Source organism: Plutella xylostella, chromosome 29 (assembly GCF_932276165.1).
Source record: "Plutella xylostella chromosome 29, ilPluXylo3.1, whole genome shotgun sequence".
Lineage (NCBI taxonomy): Eukaryota > Metazoa > Arthropoda > Insecta > Lepidoptera > Plutellidae > Plutella > Plutella xylostella.
The window spans coordinates 3,810,162-3,832,330 of NC_064009.1; the positions used below are offsets into that span (position 1 = coordinate 3,810,162).

The 22,169-nt window shown below is 39.9% G+C and overlaps 1 protein-coding gene across 6 annotated transcripts in view; it reads right to left on the minus strand.

Annotated features, from left to right (window-relative positions):
• Nucleotides 1-3,289: 3,289 nt before the first annotated feature.
• Nucleotides 3,290-22,169, minus strand: part of LOC105393798 (protein phosphatase 1 regulatory subunit 16A) — a 28,135-nt gene continuing 9,255 nt past the window's right edge. For 4 of the 6 annotated variants that reach the window (XM_048631604.1, XM_048631605.1, XM_048631608.1 and 1 more), the window contains 8 exons: nt 19,614-19,832; nt 19,068-19,297; nt 17,934-18,059; nt 16,495-16,570; nt 15,592-15,748; nt 15,019-15,136; nt 9,107-9,539; nt 3,290-8,246 (listed from right to left, as the gene is read on the minus strand). In XM_048631604.1, the coding sequence (XP_048487561.1) occupies nt 7,999-8,246; nt 9,107-9,539; nt 15,019-15,136; nt 15,592-15,748; nt 16,495-16,570; nt 17,934-18,059; nt 19,068-19,297; nt 19,614-19,832 (1,607 nt within the window). In that variant the 3' untranslated portion in view covers nt 3,290-7,998. The remainder of the gene's footprint in view (nt 8,247-9,106; nt 9,540-15,018; nt 15,137-15,591; nt 15,749-16,494; nt 16,571-17,933; nt 18,060-19,067; nt 19,298-19,613; nt 19,833-22,169) is intronic. The other 2 variants (XM_048631609.1, XM_048631606.1) reach the window with 2 other exon arrangements.

Consider the following 22,169-nt stretch of genomic DNA (forward strand, 5'->3'; position numbering starts at 1 on the left):
GAGCGGTAGTCAAAACCGCGGCTCCTCAAGCGTCGCCCAATCTCCCTGACGAACTGCCTCCCCTGTTCCCCCCAAACCCCAGTGGTCTCAATGGCAAGAGGCACAAAAATATAGCCACCCGCAATCAACTGGCCGTATTTGACGCACTTCTGTCGTGCAGCCGCCTCGGCAGCCGCACCCACCGTGCCAGCAGTGTGCCCCACGTGGGACGGGGCAAATGTGCAGACGCATGTGGCGTCCCAGAGCAGGCACCGACCTTTCTCCCACGGTATCAAAGTGAGACCGTCCGGACGCCTCCCATCACTGCGACTCAACCCCGGCGGCTCAAGAACCGCCGGAATGTCAGCAGAAATGAGAGCCCTCCGAACGATATCATTTATTGCGTGATGCCGTGAGATTCTGCCTGCACTTCGGACACAATGAAGCCCATGGCGCCCCTGCACGTCAACGTTTGCACCACAAACACAGCGATGCGGCTGACATACGTCACAGCCCAGACGAAGTGCCACCGCCACACGCAAGGAATTGTCATCTAACAAAGTCCCTAAGTGCGGCGATGGCAAAGCGTGAAGCCACAGCCCGGACTCAGGGCGGGATACAGCCAGCAGACGCGCACGCTCAGCCCCCGAGCTATGCCCTAGGAGGCCATCGAGGGACACTCGGCAGATCTCCTCATCCCAAGCGCGCTGTCGCTCGGGAAAGTCGGGATCATCACAGCCAGGACAACGAGCACGCCAGAGACTCAAGGCCTCTTCAGCGAACGGAATGCTAAAGTCATCACCATTGACTTGTAAGATACGAGTGACTAACTCCAACACCCCGCTCGCCGAGGCCAGAAAAGCCGGCAGCTCGATGTCCTGAAGGCGACGAATGCCCAAACCCCCGTGCCTGATGGGTAGTGCCGCCTGAGACCACTGGAGGTCTGACATCCCCACGTTGAGAACACTCTCAAGCAACTCTCTGAGCATGTTGTCATACCTCAAGGACTCCTCTCCGCACAGCCAGACCGGCGCAGTACGAAGAGTATATGTCAGCCTTGGGATGGACAAACAGCTGCGCAAAATGGTTAGAGCCACATGCGCAGAGAGCTGCTTGAGGTGGGGCTTAGTGTCTGTCAAATTCCTGAGTTTGGAAAGGATGACCCCAGGAACACCCTCAGCAAAGATGGGAGCACCCAGAAGAGTGAAGTCCGATTTGACTAACAGATTCACCCCCGGGACCGCGGCTTCCACTCGCATGCGGGTATCGCTAGGTAGCTGCCCCGAACATGGAAACAGCTCGCATTTCTGTGTGTTCAAGCACAGTCCCAAGTTACTGAGACCCTGTTTCAGGGTCTCAATGTCAGCCAAAACTACCTCTGGGCTGCCCCCCAAGGTACCATCATCCAGATACCACACGTTGAGAGGAGAGCGCAAGTGAGCCACAACATCTTGGGTGGCCAGGCTAAAGATCAAAGGGCCTAAAGGATCGCCCTGTTGAACACCCACCCTTGACTCCACCAGGCTATCACCATAGAATAAATTACTTGGTTTCGAATAGCACTGATGGAGAAAAGGGTACAGCGCTGGGGTATGATCTCTAACCCGGGCCAAAATTATGTCCCTCTCAACCGTGTTAAAGGCGTTCCTGAGGTCAACCTTGATGATCACGTCATCCGAACCATCGCGGGAAAACGCGAAAGACCGTGTCGCGTGTATAGCAGCCTCACAGCCCAAGGGTACGCCAAAACCCAACTGATGAGGCTGCAAACGCTGGGACATAACGTCTCTCACTGCGGCACACCCCAGCTTGGCGACTAAACGCCGGAGTACACTGCCCACCGCGATGGGTCGGATGCCGCCGTCCTTCTTTTTTAAAGCACACAGGGAAGCGCCATATAAAAACGGGCAAACTTCCCTGTTGACCAAACCTCTGAGCAGGAAATTTGACAGATTGCAAATAGATTGCAGCAGAGTGGCACCGTTGTCTCCAGCGCCTGACGACGTCAACTCCTTCAGCAGTTCGGGCCGAATACCGTCTAGCCCCGCCGCAGAGCCATTATTAAATGAGCCAATAGCACGCGCAACATCACCCACCTCCACAACCAGGTATTCATCAGACGAGGCAGGCTCAGGCGGGAAATTCAAAGGACGTCCAGGCGCCGGGTGCTTGAGGCGTAAAGCCTCTAATGTCTCCTCGTTGTTCTCCGCAATGGAGCAGTCAGACAAGAGGATTCTTACCGCACCGCTTAGATCCCCATCATGGACCTTGGTTTCCACAGCTCTGTAAAGTGCGCGGTGGCCAACCACTACATTCGACGGTGCCACATTTTGTGAAAGCGAGTCGCCCAAATCGCTAGCCAAAATATTGGCCTTTACTTTTGAGGTCAGGGATCGACTTTTATCGCCATTATTAAAGTGCATTGAATGTCACGGAGACTACTTTGAAAAACAATAAAAGTAAATAATATTATGATATCTTTGTACTTTTTTCTTTTCCCGATCATTTCGGTATCGCCCTCGTAGGAAGGTAGATCCAAAATGTTTGTATGTCGGTAGAGATAGTGTCTTACCTGTTAAATATATTGAGTTCCTTGGTGTGGATCATTTGCGAAGAGTCCTCCGCCGGTTGAGCACGCGCGGAGTGGGCTGGTGTGAGTGACACAGATCGACGCGTGACGTTACAACCTTGCCCGCGCCACGGCCGCCGTCTGCACAGCTGTCTCGGCCGAGTGACGCACGAAAACATTCAGCTAAACAACCCGAATTTACCCCCTTCTTCCCACCCGAATTTACTCCAACTTACACGGTCTTATAGAGCAGAGTCTCTAGTTTCTAAGGCTGGAGTTTGAAGTGGATGCGTTGATCCGTTTAAGTGTTATAATGGTTTAAAGTTGCGGTGGAGTTTTTTGGTAGTTATATCGGCTTCGATCCGGCATTCTGACCCTGACACAGGAGCGACTAGTAGACGACCGAAATTACGCACTTCCTACTTGTGATATCGCGCTGTCATCGTGAATAACTTATCGCGCCGGGAATGCGATAAAAATATAAATAGAAAACTTCGTTTGTATTGTGAGGCCGCGGCTCTGATTAGGAACAGATACAGATAAACTTTGTAAGAGAGACGGATATTAAATGGCTTAATTGAAACTTGAATTAAAAATAGATTTAAATTAATTTTCTCTATTATAAGTCATTGAGACTCGTTTACTTTTCAAAGAAATATTTAAGTACATCAATGAAGTGGCGCCTATTGGATCTCCATAGTAAGGAGATTTCGACATCAACAAAATGAAAAGAGTTAGTAGTTCATTGAAACGAATTATTTATTTTTTTCTTCACAATTTAACAATAAAATAATCAAAACACTTATTACAAGCACTACTTATTAAAAAGTCGTGGGAAATGGAAATAAATTTTCATTGAAGCTCGTGCGATTTAGGCCCGCACTATCAAGCAACATTCATAGTCATGTTTATGTGATTCAATAAATTTATTAATTTTCATTTTTTTTATATTCCTAGACCACTAATATTTTTTAGTTTAAATACTTATCAACTGTGTCATCCTTTAATCGTCTAACTAACAGATGTAATTTGACATAGGTATTTATTTGTCATCATTGATGCATCAAGCCTGTAAAGTTCAACCGTCCCTATACGAGAAGAAAAAATCAACTCTATTGAATCACATAAACAGTTCCATCACATACAATACAATAATCTGTTGCAATTTTTCAATCATATTTGTACCGCAGTTTTGTTAAAAACAATATGTACTAATTTAATATAATAATAATTAAATATTAAATTCATTTTGTTCACAGATACATTTGGGGTCCTTGATACATTTTTATTGTTAGTATGTCTGCAATTAACGCTATAAATATTTTAATTATAAATTATGCACCTACACGGGGCTTTCCGATAAATTATGCATTTTATTGGGGTACAGTATACAATTTCCGGTACTCGCAATATTATAGAAACCATTTAGAGTGGTTGTATTCCAATTTAATCAATCATTTATATTGCACCATGAAAGCATACAAGGATTATAAATATATACATTAATTATTGTACAAGACTAATAGGTTACTAAAAAGCTAAAATACTATACTAAGAGGAACAATAAAAGCAAGAATTTGTACGAAATGGTTATGATATATCTCATATGAAGGATATGGCTATACTTTTTTTACATAAATACGGCAAGATCCTGAATGGCAGAGTCCATTTTAAGCTCGTGTATTAGGACCCGATCACAAGAAACTAAATTAAGTTAATAAATCAAATTAAATACTGTTTTTGAATAGGTTTTAAACTTACTGATTTCAAAGTTAAATTAACATCATAATTTATAATCAACCAATCACTTATTAGAGGATTTTTGTGACAAGCAAGGCATTTTTATCACAACCGAAAGGAGAAAAAATTTATAATTACAAGCTTTACAAATCTCCATTTCACTTCTTTCCTGCGTTCCAATTATTCACAGTTTACAAATTTGAGTCACCAACAGGAATATTTTAAATGCGATATATAATACTTAAAACATGCGTCTAATACTGTCAAAACATGTTATTACGAAGGAGAAATACATAATATTAATAAATTCACTGGAATGTATTGTTTTTATAAGGCATTCAATGTATTGCTTCGGGTTTTTTTAACGATAAGTACAGTAAAGATATTTTAATTATGATTAAATAAGTACACATTTTATTTATAATAACTATTTTAAACCACCGAGTTGTATTCTGCGCCATGATTAAAAATGTTATAAGTACTAAGATAAAATAATATGTTTTTGTGCTAACATAGCTTTAATCATGATATTTTTCAAAAGACAGCAGATTACATACCAGCGGTTTGAAATGCATTCATATAATCTATTTTTACGACATCAATAAGTTAAATTCAAATGCTGTACTTAATAATTTTCTATGTACTTTTTAAGTACTAATAATAATAGAGTATATTATTAAAATTGGATGATGGGCCTACGTCTAGTGACTAAGATATGGACGAATGGATTACTAATGGATGGTACTATCGCTACTTACGTTAAAAGGTAAAAGTATTTCCAAAATTTATATAGCTTTACAAGTATATTTTTTATCATTTACATAATATAATGTATAAATACAAATATAGTGTAAACAAATGTTAAGCTGCCATATTAAGTTACACCGAAGTGTTTGAACACAATGTTTCATTGGAATTTTTAGACATAAGTTAACTAATCTATAGGTATAACTAAGATAGAGGGTTACCAGACCACTAAATATTTCTCCATTAAATAATTTATTTTGTGTGATATAAATTTGAAACAAGCTAGTAAGTACTGACTGATAAAATAACGTATATGGTAAAGTGTGGGTTCATAGCTTTATTTGAAACTCCTCAAAAGATTGAGATTTAAAAAAAACGTTTTCATACGACATTGTAAAAAAACTATTAGTTTCTACTAGATTATGCTCAAAAAGGTTAACCCAGAATCTCATGCGACATTATTGGCACATATTGAGTATTAGCTTTACATTAGCAATAACGAACATTAAGAAAGGCACTCCAACAATAATATAACTTCACTCATAAAACAATGCAGTTGGCATTAACATTTTGGTTATTTAGTACTAGTTTTAGTCATATAATTCACAAAATGAGTAGAAAAATCTAAACGGGGTTCTTAATTTTAATTTTAGGCTTGTTTAAGCCTAAAATTTATACTGAACTTGGCCTTAACTGTTTTTCCCATGTTTTAAAATAAGTTTGGCGTATTGTTCCATTTGTTTCTTTCAAACCGTTTTAGTGAGTTAGGCGAGAATTGAACACGAATTTATTTATAATATCAACTATATTGTTTTAGGAGAGTAAAAAAAACAAAGTAGCAGCACGAATGCCGTGGCCCCCTCCGCACGTGTCAACGAACAGCTGTTTATACTCCAAACTCTCATCAACGTGTGGGGAATTAAGGGTTATTTAGTAATGTCCTGTGACAGATTCGAACGAAACTTTGGCAGCACCATCGCTGTTTGATCTAAGGAAATGGCAACTTATGTACCATTTATTTACTTCGTTAAAGTAAATGAACATTGGTAGTAATTTTGAAGGCTCCAAATTTAAATTGAACACTGTCAAAATCTAAAATTCTTAGTTCGACTCTATGCATGTCAATAAAATATAATTTGAAATTGCTATGCATATGCTTTGGTGCCTTCAGAATCTGCATTATCGTTCATCTATGAAAGATTTTTTTTGGGGCCGTGCCGTGGTATGCAAACTGACAAACGTTTGTTTTGTGATTTGGTAATTTCTTTTTATTTTTGATACTGCCGTGAAGATGTCAATCTAACTAATATGACCTCTAAGTCTCCACACGTGTCGCGGTTCAACAATTTATCTACAAATCTACATAACGAGCCAGTCTTTGTTCATGAAAAAACTATCTAATAACACTCTAAAAAGTCCCTTAAAAGAGTGAAATGCATTCTCAAATATGTGTTACCATTCGAATACAAGATTTAAATATATAACAATAAAAAGTTACAAACTATTTCAAAGGATTTATGCAGTTAGGTATTTACTATATTGATTAGGTTAAAATGGTTAAAAAGGTTTAGCTTTCCAAATGTTTTTTCTTTACTGCAACTATTAATATTATTATGTAAGTATGTATGTATTGTAAATATAATTTATTACACAAATATATCGAAATATATAGTTTTAGTAAATTTTGATAGGTACAAGTTAAATAGAAAATCGTAAAGTAAAGGTGGTAAAATATATAGTTATTTAATATTTTATAAGGCAGTTATCGCAGTTAGGTTTTAAAATTCCATGTTCATTGTGCTTCAACACATTCTATTTACGCGGTATTAAATTATTTTAAAATAAGAAATTATTTTCTTTGATTAATTTTATTATGATAAATATAAAATTTTGATTGTTTAAAATGTTTGTGGTTCTGATGTAAACCATACAGGGTATTCAGAACACTGAACATAATTAATTATATTAATGTTTCCGATATTAGTAGCAATAAAAGGACTGGAAATATGTTTTTTAAACAAGGATGCTTTAAAATCCAACCCAGTCCAGGCACTTTGATTAAAGTAGAAACTAAATATGATATCTCTGTGTCTGTAATATATTATGAGTTTTGTTAAAAATAATACTTTTAATTAAAAAAAAGATTTTACGTATCTTTTATGATTGTTAATAAATACTATGTTTTTAAGTACACATTTTGAAATCACAATTTACTTTGCATATGTATTTTTATGATATCTCTCTATAGATTGGAATGTTGAATACTAAGAACATTAACACCTACAATACTTATTACGATATATTTTTTTCTAGGAGGACAAACTCAAAATTAGGAATCACTTTTCTCTACATAACAAAATAAGCAATATCTAAAACTTACGACTAAGTATATATGTATAACTGTTGAGCTCTTATGTACCTATCACACTACTCCGCAGTGGCAAGCCGTCTCATTATGAGCAATAATGGCAAAACCAATCGGCAAAACTCCCTCTCTTTCTAACAACAACGCTGCTAACGTAGGAAACAGAGAGAGAAACTACGAATCAACTGTAGGACAATCTCGAAATGCCAATATTTCATTTTAAATAGACAATAAATACTTTTTGGAATGACAATCAGACTTCAAAACATATTACACCTTTCATCTATTTGTTCCACTTTGATGGCCAGACCACAGACGACCCTATTTTATTATTTTGGGTCGATGAAATATTTCACTGCCGATTAAAAAGCTTTAACTGCCTCCGCTGCGCTGAACAGAAACCCGAAGTAAAATACATCTTTAGCAATATACTTCGTCACGCTCACAAATGCCATGTAACATGACTGTCTTCGTCACACTGGCAACAGAAAAGATTCCACTTAACGCAGCGGAGGCTCTCACAGAAATAGTATCAACACTTTATAACGTGAACCTCAATGTGGCCTGACCATCATAACCTCAATCACAACTCACCTATTCACATAACAATACAGCACCGCCTAGACCTAGTGTCTCCAACCACGTCACTGGTATGTCCCGAGAACCGCGGCACGGTTCCACTACTCGGCGATAGGGTCAACGGGTTCTGCTGCACGGGCATCGCTTCTGGAAGATTCTCAGGGATGGAGTTGATGCTGTTCCCGTTGGTGGAAGTCACGCTGCTCTCGACGGGGCTTCCGTTGGTGCGGATTTGAGAACGCTGCTTTTTCAGGTCTGCCAGTGTGCCTGGAAATTGGGCGGAGGGGTTTTAGTAAGGCGCGGGTTATTGAAAACTCTATGGTCATGAAGGAATGTTTTTTGGACTGTGCAGTGAAAAGATATCGCGTAGAATTACAATATCCGGCAATTTAGAGAGTAAGCATAAAATAATCACCTATATTAATATAAGCTATTAAAGTATAAGTATCAAAATATAAGTAATTAAAGTGAGGATTTTCATGTAAATTAAAGGTTGCGCTAAAAACATTTTTGCTACAGCAACGTTTGTTTTTTCAAAAATAATCAGATCTTAACGACCTTTACGATGTAAGTGATAATTACCTTATGCTTATTATCCTCATTAGAGCAAAACACACAAACAAGAAAAAGTGGCAACTAGCTGGAGAGATTTCATCATAATTGTATTTAACTTAATTAGAAAAGAATACGCAATCTGATGGTACGCAATCTGATGGTACGCAATACTGATAAATTAGTCTTGTTAAAAGTTTAGCACCATGCATGTGCATTATTAAGAAGGAAGAAAGTGCGAATATCTATTCCAGTACAATGAATTAGTGTGTAGTTAAATAATTTGAAAAGTGCAAGGAATAAATTACAGAAACCAGTGGGATCCCCAGCATGCACTAGACTACAGATTATTTACCTACCATTCAAAGCAACACAATCACCAAGAGGCATTTACCAAATTACTCCATTCCCCCAATATACAAAGCACAATTCAAACACAGCATGCAACTACAAGCCTCACTTTCCTCACATAATGAATCCTCTGGCCTCTCCACCAACTGTTAGACACCGCCGCCGTATTAGTGGTGCAAATACACACGTCAGTGCGGACATTCGGTAGGGATGCACATAATTACCTGCGTTAATCATGACGGTGACATGAACATTGATTTTACCATTATTGTCGGTCGTGTAGGTGGCCGTGCCTCCGTCTGTGAGCGCCATTTGGTTCGGGCTGACCACCAGTTCTTTCCTACCGTCTACTTCTTCGATGGCGTAGGCCTCGTTGTCTTGTCCCTCTGGAGCTTTGCGGACGCCGTTCGGTATTTGTTTCTCGTAGTGTTTTGTTTCTGTGGCGTCGCTTATAGGAGCTGGCGCGTAGTGTGAAGCGGCGTTGACTCCAAATAGAGGGTTATTGTTCTTGTAGTAGTGTTCGTCTGGGTAGTTGTTGTGTTTGGGCACAGCGTAGTCGGAGTCGTGGCTGTGGGTGGACGCGGTGGAGGCGGACAGGCGCGGCTCGTGCAGCAGATTCAGGCTGTTCTGGTCGTTTTCCACGCCGTTGGAGAGGCCCTGGAAATGGTTAAGGGTTAAAGCTTGAAACTATGTTGGGGATGCTTGCTGGCATGGATCTATGGGGACACTTAATGTTATTTCAAGAATAAGGCATATCTGTCAGGTCCAAGGTTGGATGAATTTGTTAAATAAATAATTTTAGTCTAATTAAGTATTTAAGTTCAGAAAGTATGCCCTTCAGCCCGCTCTACAGACGAACGACGACGGACGGACGGCAAATGGACTGATCCGTCAAATCAAAGTTTAAAGTGTACTCGTAGCGCGAGCTAGAGTTTTTCTGAAGAATCGCATAAGAAATTAGTTTATTCGTCCGAGAACTAAGGTGTGCTTTTGAAATCTGCAAGCTGAAGTGGCAATATCTTCTGAAGAACCGTGGACCGTTAAGGTAGGCGAGTTCGCGGTGGAGATTGGAACATGAACAGGTAAAAGTACTTAATGATTTTCTTCATGGCATTTTATAAATGTCTTAGCAAAATTAAAATAAGTTTTTTTAGCAACAAAGTAGAGTTCGTGAATAAATCGTCAGAGATCACGTAAATCTATCAGCCCTAGTAAGTATACACCAATACTATAATTTAAACCTGGGTTTAAAATAGCGCGGCACCAAAGTCCGAAGATTAGAAAAAGTAGCACAACTTTGTAAAACCATCACTGCATTTTTCACACCGATAAAAACTACCACAGTTCCATCACAATTCCACTCACAGCATCACATCAAACGTACCCTATATCGGAGGCCAAGCACTTCGGGATCCTTGCGCATCCTCCGCAGATTGTCATTTGTCAAAAACATAATATCCAGCGACATCGTAAAGGCTGGACGTTCCACAGTTTATGTTGCTACATAAAGGGCAGTGCACACTGGGCGGTAGTCTATGTTGGGGCGTAAAAAGCGAAGGCGAGTCTCCTGGACATCGTAATGCATCACCGGGGCGGCCGGCGGCGGCCAACACGCGGCAAAAACTGAGGGAAATCTGAGGAAAACTGAGCGAGCGCTAGTGTGGACGCGGCCGGTGTGCCGAGGCCGTAGGAGCGATGTTTATGTGAACATTTCAGTTTTCTTATAAAATAATACTGTAATTAATCCTCAATTTTGGTTAGTAATATATTAATAATACGTTTAGCTAACATCCTTATGAGTAATGGTAAATTTTCTTCAGCAAAATGTCTTTGTTCTAAAAGACTTTTCACTTTTTTAGCTCTTAGATCATGACTGTGAGAACAAGGAATATAAAGTTTCCAAAAGCAACAATTTCATTCAGATTTCTTTGTTATTTTATTCCAACATTAATCTTCTATTCGCATGGACCCAGCACACAGCAAAACGCTTACTTATGTGTCATCAATAAACTCACGCGGCGTGACCAAAGACTGTAATATAAATTAATCTATTCTTTCATACAGATATAATTATTATAATAAACTTGGACACATAACGATTAATTTTTATAGAATTTATTGCAGAGATATCTGTGTCGGAATCTAGAGCAATTATCGCAAATTAACGTTGTATGAATTTTACTGTCAACGCCAACAATTATTATAACTTTCCTACCATGTAAATCGAGTAAGGTGTCAATAAAACAAGTTTACTAGGGTTATTAAAAAATAGAATACAATGGAAAACATCTTAGATAATTAGTCCTAGTTAATTTAGTAAATTTAAGAGGGCTTCTTAATTTTTACTACATAATTCAAGCAATTTCCATATTTTGATATGAATCTAAGTTAAAAATTAAACAAAATAGTATCTAAAATTAAAATAATTCAGTAGGTAAGTATGGGATTTTGCTCCTTTTGTTTCATGTTTCATAGTGCCTTTAAGTTCATATTTTTTTCAAATTCTAGCCTAGAATCCTTAAAAGGCAAATCGACGCTCGGGCCCATTCTCAACTCACAACTAGAAACACATAAACAGTGGTAAGTGCAAGAATTAGAGAGTGCAAGCAGAGATGGTACAAATCGATCGCTCTGATAAACATAATAGTAGCACGCGTCTATGATTAGACCTCATCACGGCATGTGTGCACTGACTAATTAAATCTTAGCACGAGGAAGTAGGGGCTATAATAGAATGGTCAACGTCGCAAGGTATGTTCTAATGAACGTTGTGAAAAACAGGAAAAGTTCCCACCACGCCATGGGGTGCGAAGATGGTAAAGACAGATCAAATAGGACCGATGTCGGCTGCAGACTGAGTAAGTAAAAGCATACTGTATCAATTAACACGTTATATTTTTTTAACTGAATGCATTGCATAATAAAATAAATTACTACACCATTTACACTACTTATCTTTAATCATCGCATAATTAGCTTAATTCATGAAGGTGCAGTGGTTACTGACTGATTGTTGTGCATGGCCCGGCATCGATTCATGAACGGGCCGATATTTGATGTCAGATCTTCTATATTTGCATTTTAAACAGTATAGAAGAAAGCAGTTGTAGTTAAAGCGGCGAACAACACCAAGAAATACAGAGCAACAAATTTTATATTAATAAATTAATATCACTTTCTTACTAGTAAAAAACAGATTTTACGTTTGCACGTATATATACGTAGTTGATGTATATTTTGACAAAATTTACGTGAGACTGCTTGTAATAAATAATAATGCCTCAGACCATAAATGAACAATGCCTTGTATGTGTTCGCAATTTTAATTGAATGAAATGTTAATAAGTACGTTATAATTAGTCAAATCTGTTTAATTTCCTAACGAGTACAATCGAACCGTAGGCCAAGTGAAACCAAATATAGATCATAATATGTTAAATTTACAGTAAGTAATACAAATAACACAAGCAGGTTGACTTATTGTTGACTATACTAATCAGAATGTACGAAAGCAGAGAAAGTACGTCAAAGATCGTAAAACAGTTGAGCGATACTCGAATTGTTTCAGCAAACTGGGTGAACAGTATTTGGGGAATTTCATACAGTTACTAGAGCTGTAGTTTTTGTTACACAGTTAATTGTAGGGTTTGCATGATCGAAAACCATTTGAAGATATCTGCTTCAATGTGCTGTGAAATTTTAACGCTAATTGGACTGTGACATTTGGACGAAAATACCTTCTTAAAATGGATGATAACTTCGAACCTATATGGATGCACTTCCTTGAAGGTAGGCAGTTTTGCATCGTCAATATACTTGGCATACTTTTATAAATTAGCCATATATTTGCCTAATAAAAAGCCCTTTCACTCAGGGTGTCTTATAGTAAGAAAATCGGCAACAGTTTTTCCTACAATGATCTACATCTACAACCCACCATTCAAGCGTAAAGTTTATATGAATCTTCAGACATGGCGACGGCTGACGGATGTCCAACGGTTAACGGGGTAGGGCTGATGATGATACGGATACTACGCATTGACAGAAATTAATTTGTAAAATTTCTACTTGTACTGTCAACGTACTTCAGTCAAATCAATAATTGAAATCAGAATCAGTAAAACAAAGGCACGTGATGTGGTCGCATTCGATAATTAAAATCGATTCTGTTTCCCGATTCGCAATCGATTGCATGCGAGTCCGATGCGATATCTCTAGAATTCGTTCAAGCGTTTAATTGTTCGCTGAGAACTAAAGACGTTTAAACTAGGAGCATTCATTTTCATGAATATTAATCTTTTAGCGAACTTGTTATTGGACATTTGTATTAACAAGCTATTAATATAGAGTGGATCTAGATACTATATCTATATATCTATCTATATCAGTTACATAGTTAATGTCTAGAACAGTTTTTTTTCGAAAGTAGGTCAATTGACAGGAAGATGCAAGTATGTAATAAATATGGTATTGCAGGAAACAATAAACTCTACGTATCTGCGTATGATATAATAAATCATTAATTTAGTTTGCTGATTTTATCTGACCACGGCCGTTTTGTACATTACACGATAATCCTTTTTAGAGGCTATACATTTATTGTTGGATATCTGCTTAATGATATTTTATGAATAATTTTAAGTAGTATACCTACCATAAATACCTACTTTATAATTTTTGTGTTGTTTTATTCAATTGATATAAGGAAGATTAATTAATTAAATTGAAATGTTCTGCCTTCAGATTCGACCACATTATTATTATTAAGGTTGTTTGGTAGATATTGCTTAAACATTGATTCCGCCACTTTGTACTGTTTTATTAGTTTTTTTTTCTAGTTTTTGGTGCAAATAATGTGTACTGTATTGTAAATTATTGGTATATATGTAACACAGACAAGAGGGCAATTTTTTTATATCGGCCGTTATATTTTTATTACCGTTTTTTTTTAAATACAACTTCGGTAATTTCCTGCCTTAATTTATAAAACAGAAGGCTTTGACCAACAAGGTTGTAGTTATATCATACCTACAAGTTAATTAAAATTACTATTTATGTGTTACGTATGTATATTATGCGCACTATATTGCAGAGTGTAAATTGTCATTTCCATATAGACGAAGTGGAGTATCTAAAGAAAGTTCAATTTATTAGAGATCCATGTGCCATGAATATAATTCTAGTAATGTAGGACGGCAACATGTCATTGACCAACCCACATTCTATTCGTTCCGGGACTAAAAAGGCGACAGTGAAAAAGTCACAATAATATAATTTGGGAAGCAAAAACATTCTCATTTTCTGGGTAACTTGTATCACCATTAGATAAGGGTTACGCTTCAGTTATCAACCCCCGTCAGTGACAGTGATTGATAGTCGTATCCTCCTTGTTTTATGGGCGAAAGTGGAAAGTTAATAAATATGCAGCACAAATGCTTTACGCATAATTAGCTGTAATTACTGTTTACATGTGGCGTTTCTGTATCGTAAGTGTATCTGAATGATATGGTGGTGTGCCCGCCTATGATGTGTGACATAATAAAAAACTACTTTATAAATGAGTAATTCGGGAGCAAAAGTAAATTAATGAGTAGCCGAGGCAGATGAAATGTTCTAAAAACGCTTAGAGTGACGCGTGCTCTTTCGAACTAACTTTACTTCAATAATTTTGCAGATCTCTTCGTATTCTCTTCTCCGAAATATGTTGACCATGGCGATAATTTCTATTGATGGGCATAGTGGTTTTGACATTCCATCCGCGCCTTACCCTGCACCTAGGGCCTTGTCTTCTATTGGTTAAGGGCCATTTTTGCCATAGTGGGTTAGAGCATAACCAGGAATTATTGGTTGGCTTTTGACACATATTTTAAGAATTTAATATGGAGATGACGTATAATTGATGACCATTTCCTGGTTACGATCTAAACGAGTCGTTTGACTATGGCGAAATTGGAGCTAAGTCCTACACGATTGCACCTGCATCATCGACTACAGAGTCGAAAGGTTTCAGGTATAATGGCGCACCAGTTTCGTCGCGCGGTTTTCACACATTCCACCTCGCGTATGCGTACAAAGATACATCAAAAGTATCTTCTGCTCAATAATGGTTTATAAACTTTTTTCCCACTGCACTGACCTGCAGATCGTCGTCCAGCACAGTGTCGAAGGTCTCCCTGAGTCTCGCCTCTCCACGAGCATCCGCCTTGGCTGCCAGCTGCTTCTCACGCAGTGACGTGCGCCGCACCGAGCGGACCCTGGAATGATGAGGAGAGTTATTGTCTTGTTTCAACAATGTAAGTTACAGAAGGCTTGAAGAAATTGTGTCAGGCCCGGTTCAGTTGGACGCGGCCCGTCCACACGCGGATGAGGTTTTGCGTCCGTCGCGGATGAATTGGTATCCATGCACGTCGCTATCCGCGTCGCTCTGACCGCGTCATACATATTATCGTCCATCGTGGACGTCCGCGTAGGTCATCCGCGTAGGTCATCCGCGTCGCACTGAACCGGGCATCTGAGCAATTTTGACAATGGGGAACTTCATAACGTCAAGGAGTAGCAACTTTATCAATGGGGATCTTCAGAACGTCCAGGACTATTGTGACCCTTTCGTTGTTCATTGTTTCAACAGAGTGTGCATCTAGTAGTGCCACGCCGCCGCGACTCTATTCTGTAACGCTATACACATAAGGTTAGTATATTATGCACTCACCGGCTGCTACTAGCAGTGGAGCTCGACCGGCGCGCGCCGCGCAGCCGCTCCCCGCCCGAGTGTCTCGCCGCCGCCGCCGCCGCGCGCCGCCGCGACTCCTCCTGCTCGGCTGCCAGGCGCAGGATGCGCGCGCGCATCTCGCCTTCCTCGCAGATGTCTGGGGAGATAATGGTTCATTAGGCGGGAGCAAAGATTAGCCAGCAAGTTCCAAGGCACATAATAATATGATTAAGGGTCTGTTTCACAATGTCTGGTTAGTAGCTACCTGACGGATAAAATACATGCTGTCACTCTCTGTTATTATTTTTTAGACAGTGACAGCATGTATTTTATCCGACAGGTAGCGACTAACCATACATTGTGAAACAGGGGCTAAGTATTGTTAGTTACTGAAAACTGGATAGCTCTGGGGTTAGTAACAGTATGAAATAAAGAAGCATCTCGCCCTCTTCGCAGATGTCTGGGGGGTTGAGGGGGGGATTAATGTGTGTTTTAATAGGTAGGAGCAAAGCTGAGGCAGTCAGTTCCAAGGCACATAATATAATTAAGCAGTTACTACAGGAAAACTATAAAATACTGGATAGCTCTGGGGTTAAAAACAGGGTGAAAAGGGATAGTAACAGGGTTAAATAGAGAGATATAGTTAAATGTTTAGTGCCAATTTCGCCATAGTGAGTTAGAGCATAACCAGGGATTATTGGTTGACTTTTGACATATCTGTGTAGAATTTAATATGAAGCTGACGTATAATTGATGAACAATGCCTGGTTACGTACGATATAACCGACTATGGAGAAATTGGACCTTAGTCTCTTTCTGATAATTAGAGTGAGACAGTTTGCGGTTTAAATACAATTCATTGCATAAATAAATCTCAATGATAGTAAACAAAGGAGCACTCACCGGCGGGCGTTTCGTCGTGTTTATTTCTCACGTTGAGATCCGCACCGTATTGTACTAACAGTTCTAACACCTCCAACTGAAACAAAACAAATACATTAAATATGGCAATAAGGAAACCACCGCCAATAAGGGTTACTGAATTTATTTCGACTAAATCATGAACACCACTAAATAATGGACACTGCCGTATTTCGGTGGCTAAGTAGTTAGTTTTTTTAACCAGAGTTGAACTAAAGTTTGACCCCGTGGTGTGAGGTTAGCTAGCCAGATCAGTCGCTGACTGAACAAAGTGGTTGGTTCGTCAATCCACCCTTCCGAGAACATTAGTGACCGAGTGGTATAGCGTGCACCAATCACTTCGACCGCTTCCTCTAGCTCTAGACAGACGGACCGCAATCCTGCCACCTTTATTCAATGTGCACCTGAACTGCATTTTACAGTAGGATTGCAGTTTAAATGAGGTGCTTCTGTCTGGAGCTTAAGAGAAAATGTCACGTGAATGCTTATATGTCGTGGTCCACCACGTCGGTCGCCGCGCGGCTCTCTAGCAGCAACTCCACTATACTCACGTGGCCCCAGCAGGCGGCGGCGTGCACGGGCTGCCACATGTCGTGGTCCACCACGTCGGTCGCCGCGCGGCTCTCTAGCAGCAACTCCACTATACTCACGTGGCCCCAGCAGGCGGCGGCGTGCACGGGCTGCCACATGTCGTGGTCCACCACGTCGGTCGCCGCGCGGCTCTCTAGCAGCAACTCCACTATACTCACGTGGCCCCAGCAGGCGGCGGCATGCACGGGCTGCCACATGTCGTGGTCCACCACGTCGGTCGCCGCGCGGCTCTCTAGCAGCAACTCCACTATACTCACGTGGCCCCAGCAGGCGGCGGCGTGCACGGGTTGCCACATGTCGTGGTCCACCACGTCGGTCGCCGCGCGGCTCTCTAGCAGCAACTCCACTATACTCACGTGGCCCCAGCAGGCGGCGGCGTGCACGGGCTGCCACATGTCGTGGTCCACCACGTCGGTCGCCGCGCGGCTCTCTAGCAGCAACTCCACTATACTCACGTGGCCCCAGCAGGCGGCGGCGTGCACGGGCTGCCACATGTCGTGGTCCACCACGTCGGTCGCCGCGCGGCTCTCTAGCAGCAACTCCACTATACTCACATATATTTGACGACCAAATGGCGTAGTGGTTAGTGACCCTGACTACTGAGCCAAAGGTCCCGGGTTCGATTCCCGGCTGGGGCAGATATTTGTTTAAAGACAGATATTTGTACTCGGGTCTTGGGTGTTGATATTTATATTTAGTATCTATCTATCTATGTATTTGTGTAGATATATCAGCTGTCCGACACCCATAACACAGGTTCTGCCTAGCTTGGGGTCGGATAGCCGTGTGTGAGATGTCCCCACATATTTATTTATTATTTATTTACTCACGTGTCCCCAGCAGGCGGCGGCGTGCACGGGCTGCCACATGTCGTGGTCCACCACGTCGGTCGCCGCGCGGTTCTCTAGTAAGAACTCCACTACTTTGATGTAGCCGTTCGCTGACGCTATGTGTAGCTGTGGGCAAGGAAATTAGGGTTTGATCAAATCTGTATACAGGGAGTTGCATAAGTAGTAAGTCTAAAGTGTGACGAACAATGTTTTCAAGGAGATGCGAATTTGGTGTCGCATTTGGAAGTAGTAGTTTAAAAGTTGTTAAGAATGAATCTCAATTTGTCAATATAGTGTTCCACCTTTACGAACCGGCTCATTGGAATCATCTTGGTTTCATAAATGCCTATTATGTATCATCCACCATTTTTCCTATGAACATTGTAATGTCATTGACACTTTTGTCGTTAGTATGCAAATTGGAATGGCCAAGTACCTATTTTAACATGTAAAAGAAGCAATTTGAAATAATACAGATTTTAAATGTCTGCCTTATACTTATTCTTTTCAGTGTGTTAACATTTTTGATCATTAGGATATTGTTCTTTAACAAATACATGGCAATGCTTTACAAAGGTCAAAAATAAACACCAATAAACTTTAAACACGTCAAATAACTCGTATTGAACCAACAAATGATCTTAAGCATACAACTTTTATAACTAGAGCTTACACATAAAAATCAACACTGTATAAAAACCAGTCCGTACATAGTAATAATTATAACCTTTAATTGCAATGCCTTGACTCCAATATGTAAAATAGTGCGTTTATGACACATAGGTGTGGCTTGTAGTAAGGTTAGTGGCAATTTTATCGCAATTTAATTACGTTTGTCGTGTCACATATCCAGGTAATTAGTATAATTTAAAACATGCGGGCGTGTTGGTATCATACAGAAGTGGAATCATACAAGTTATTCAATTCAATTTCAAGCAAAGTTTAATACTTCTGTGGAATATTGTATAGGAGGTCGAAACAGAGTTCATTTCCGATAGTATGTTTCTTTGAGTATTAATTTCAGTTTGATGACTAGGATATAAGACTTGTAAATAAAGTATCAAAAATGAAATCTTACAGCTAGTAGAATACAGCGTGTTGCAAAAGGGTATAAATAAATTAATAGCTACTCACCAGCGTAGCACCTTGATTATCTCTCGGCTCGTCTAAATCAGCACCTTCTTTGTACAATTCCATGACATCCGTCAACATCTTCATCTCGGTGGCAGCCCTAGTGTCGTCGATGAGTCGCTGCGTGACACCCCTGGCCGCCATTTCACTCTCGATCGCGTCTAGCGTTCTCTCCTCCTCGCATATATCGTATGGCATGTTTCCGTCTCCGTTTACCGCTAATAGGTTCGCACCTGAAATGAAAAGAAAACGGTTTTGAATACACAATAATATGTATTTTTTATAGCTTTGGTGGCCACATGTGTGGTAGCAGTAGCAGCATTTTAAGATTCACAAAAGAATATTTGATAAAACAGGCGAGATCTCGGGCAGAGGTTGTAGTTTCACTTAGTTTACTTGTGCCTTATTTTCCATAAAGCATGTCTCTTTCGTGGAGTGCCCCGAGCACTTACCCGCATCAACTATTACCTCAAGTAGCCACATTACACGAGCGCGAAATATGACACTCCATTTTTGGTCCCGCCCCAAAGTTACTTATAGTTCCATCACCTCTCTGTATGAGTATCCGCACCAGCGCGAGGTTGCCGCACGTGGCGGCGGCGTGCAGCGGCGTCCAGCGCTCGCTGTCCTCCGCGTTCACGTCGGCCCCGTGCTGCAGCAGCAGCCGCATCATGGCCTCGTTGTTGTCGATGCAGCACTGGTGTAGTGCTGTGAGACCGTCCTCGTTGGTCGCGTCGGGAGTGACCCCGCGCGCTAGGAGGCGGCGGACTGGAAGCAAGAGGATGAGGATGTAGAGTAGCTAGGTGACGCGAAAAAAGAAATATTTATGCAGGTACAAATCATGTAATTGAAGACACTTTAGGGTAATTTTAGAGGCGAGGCGAGGGTGGTGAAATCCGTGAACCTATTTGCAAAAATTAGATGCAAAAAATACATAGGTATACCTACATAAATAAGATTTTTTTGAACTAGGTACGTAGGTACACTAGAGATCATATTAATTGAAGATTTTTTTGGTACGTAACTTTTGAGGCGAGAGTGGTGATGTGTCAAATCAGCGTATAGTGTGACAAACTTATCTGTTTCGGTGAGAGCGAACTAAATTGATCCATATCTCATTAATTACTAATGAATTGTATATTGTAAATGATTAGATGGGTTTATTAACACCGCAAGAGCGAATTAACAATACGAGCAAATTTAAAATATTATAGAATTAAGAAATATTAGTCATTTATGTGAGCTGTCACCGGAACAGATAAGTTTGTGGCACTGTACCTGTCGCAGGCAACTGGTTTAATCTTCTGTTTGATTGAACCACTAGCCCGTTCATTGGATGGCGCTGTTCAGTTGTATGACTAGGCCGAACGTTGATTGTACAAGCGTCACAAAACGTCCAACTAGTTAGCTGACTTAAAATCAGTCAGGTGGTGAATAAAACAAATATGGCGTCTAACAGCTAACAGCTGACACAAAAAGCACCTATATTGTTAGTTTTTTGCAAATAAATTAGCTTTAAAGTGCGTTATTTGTGTTAAAATAGTGTGACAACATGAATTAACCTATTATTACGCCGCGAGCGGATAGTTTCAAAGAAAAAAAGTGGCGAAACTGGATAAATATGAACAACAATATGAAGGTACGTTTATTGTTATTGTTTAGTTAATTTGTGAGATAATAGCTTTGTAACATAGTCTTTTTGTTGACTCTTGTCTGGTGATGTTCACCCTAACCAGACATTACAAAGTTGCTATACTATATCCCATTCAACGACTTCGCTGAATGACGTTCAGTCAAGACGTCGAACGTTACAATCAACGACTTGACGAGTTGTCCTTTAGTCATACAACTGAATAGCGCCATCCAATGAACGGGCTAGTGGTTCAATCAAACAGGAGATTAAACCAGTTGCCTGCGACATACCTAACGCCATTGGTGCGCGCTATGTCGCTCGGTCGCTATTACACGCTCCGAATCTTTTATCGTTCGTTAATCGATCGAAATCATAGCATATGAATGATTGTCATGTCTGACTGTAGATGCTAATAATGATGATGGGTGCAAAAAGTACAAAAAATAACTATTAGCTGTGAATGGTACCTATCAATGTCAGACAAAAACTGTCCGTCCGCTCTGACTTTGGGTGCGATCGTCACTAATGCTCATTCAACGAACTTTTGTTTCAATAAATACAGGAATAACATAACACGTTTAAGACTGAACAAAGAAAACTTAAATACAGGGAAGTGGGTACCTACTACCTACTTGATTGAAAAAATGAGAACACAGATATTATGTTGGTCGAAAAATCATGAGACGAAATATGTAAAATCGACATTACATATCCACGCACTCGTTCGAAACCAAACCGTGAAAAATTTATAAATACGGTTTCCATACCCTGCTAACACACGGAACGATTGAAATAGTAAGTGAGTCCTAAATACACTTTGCAGACGAAACCTGTAAGACTTTCAAATTATAAAAAATGCAATTTTTTCACCATGTCTGACGGATAAAAGTTATAATTGTGTCATTGTTTACAACTAATATGTAAGCTTAATAAATAAATAAATAAATAAATTATGTTGGTCGAAAAATCATGAGACGAAATATGTAAAATCGACATTACATATCCACGCACTCGTTCAAAACCAAACCGTGAAAAATTTATAAATACGGTTTCCATACCCTGCTAACACACGGAACGATTGAAATAGTAAGTGAGTCCTAAATACACTTTGCAGACGAAACCTGTAAGACTTTCAAATTATAAAAAATGCTATTTTTTCACCATGTCTGACGGATAAAAGTTATAATTGTGTCATTGTCTAAAATATAATTCCAGAGAGGGACCGCATCCCACAAATAACCTTTATCCAAACATAGTGTAACAGAGGGTAAAGTCATGGACAATAAATATCATCTATCATTTCAGGTTTTATTTTAATAAATTAATTATGATTTCATTCAAGGCGAGTGAGTGACATCGCTATCGTCCGTCAGTCCGTCACACTAAAACAAAAGACGACCGTATCGCTGTAGCGTTTTTGTCGCCTGGGAAAGTTTAGCTATTGTTTTTTGAGCATTTTCAACATTTGTCAG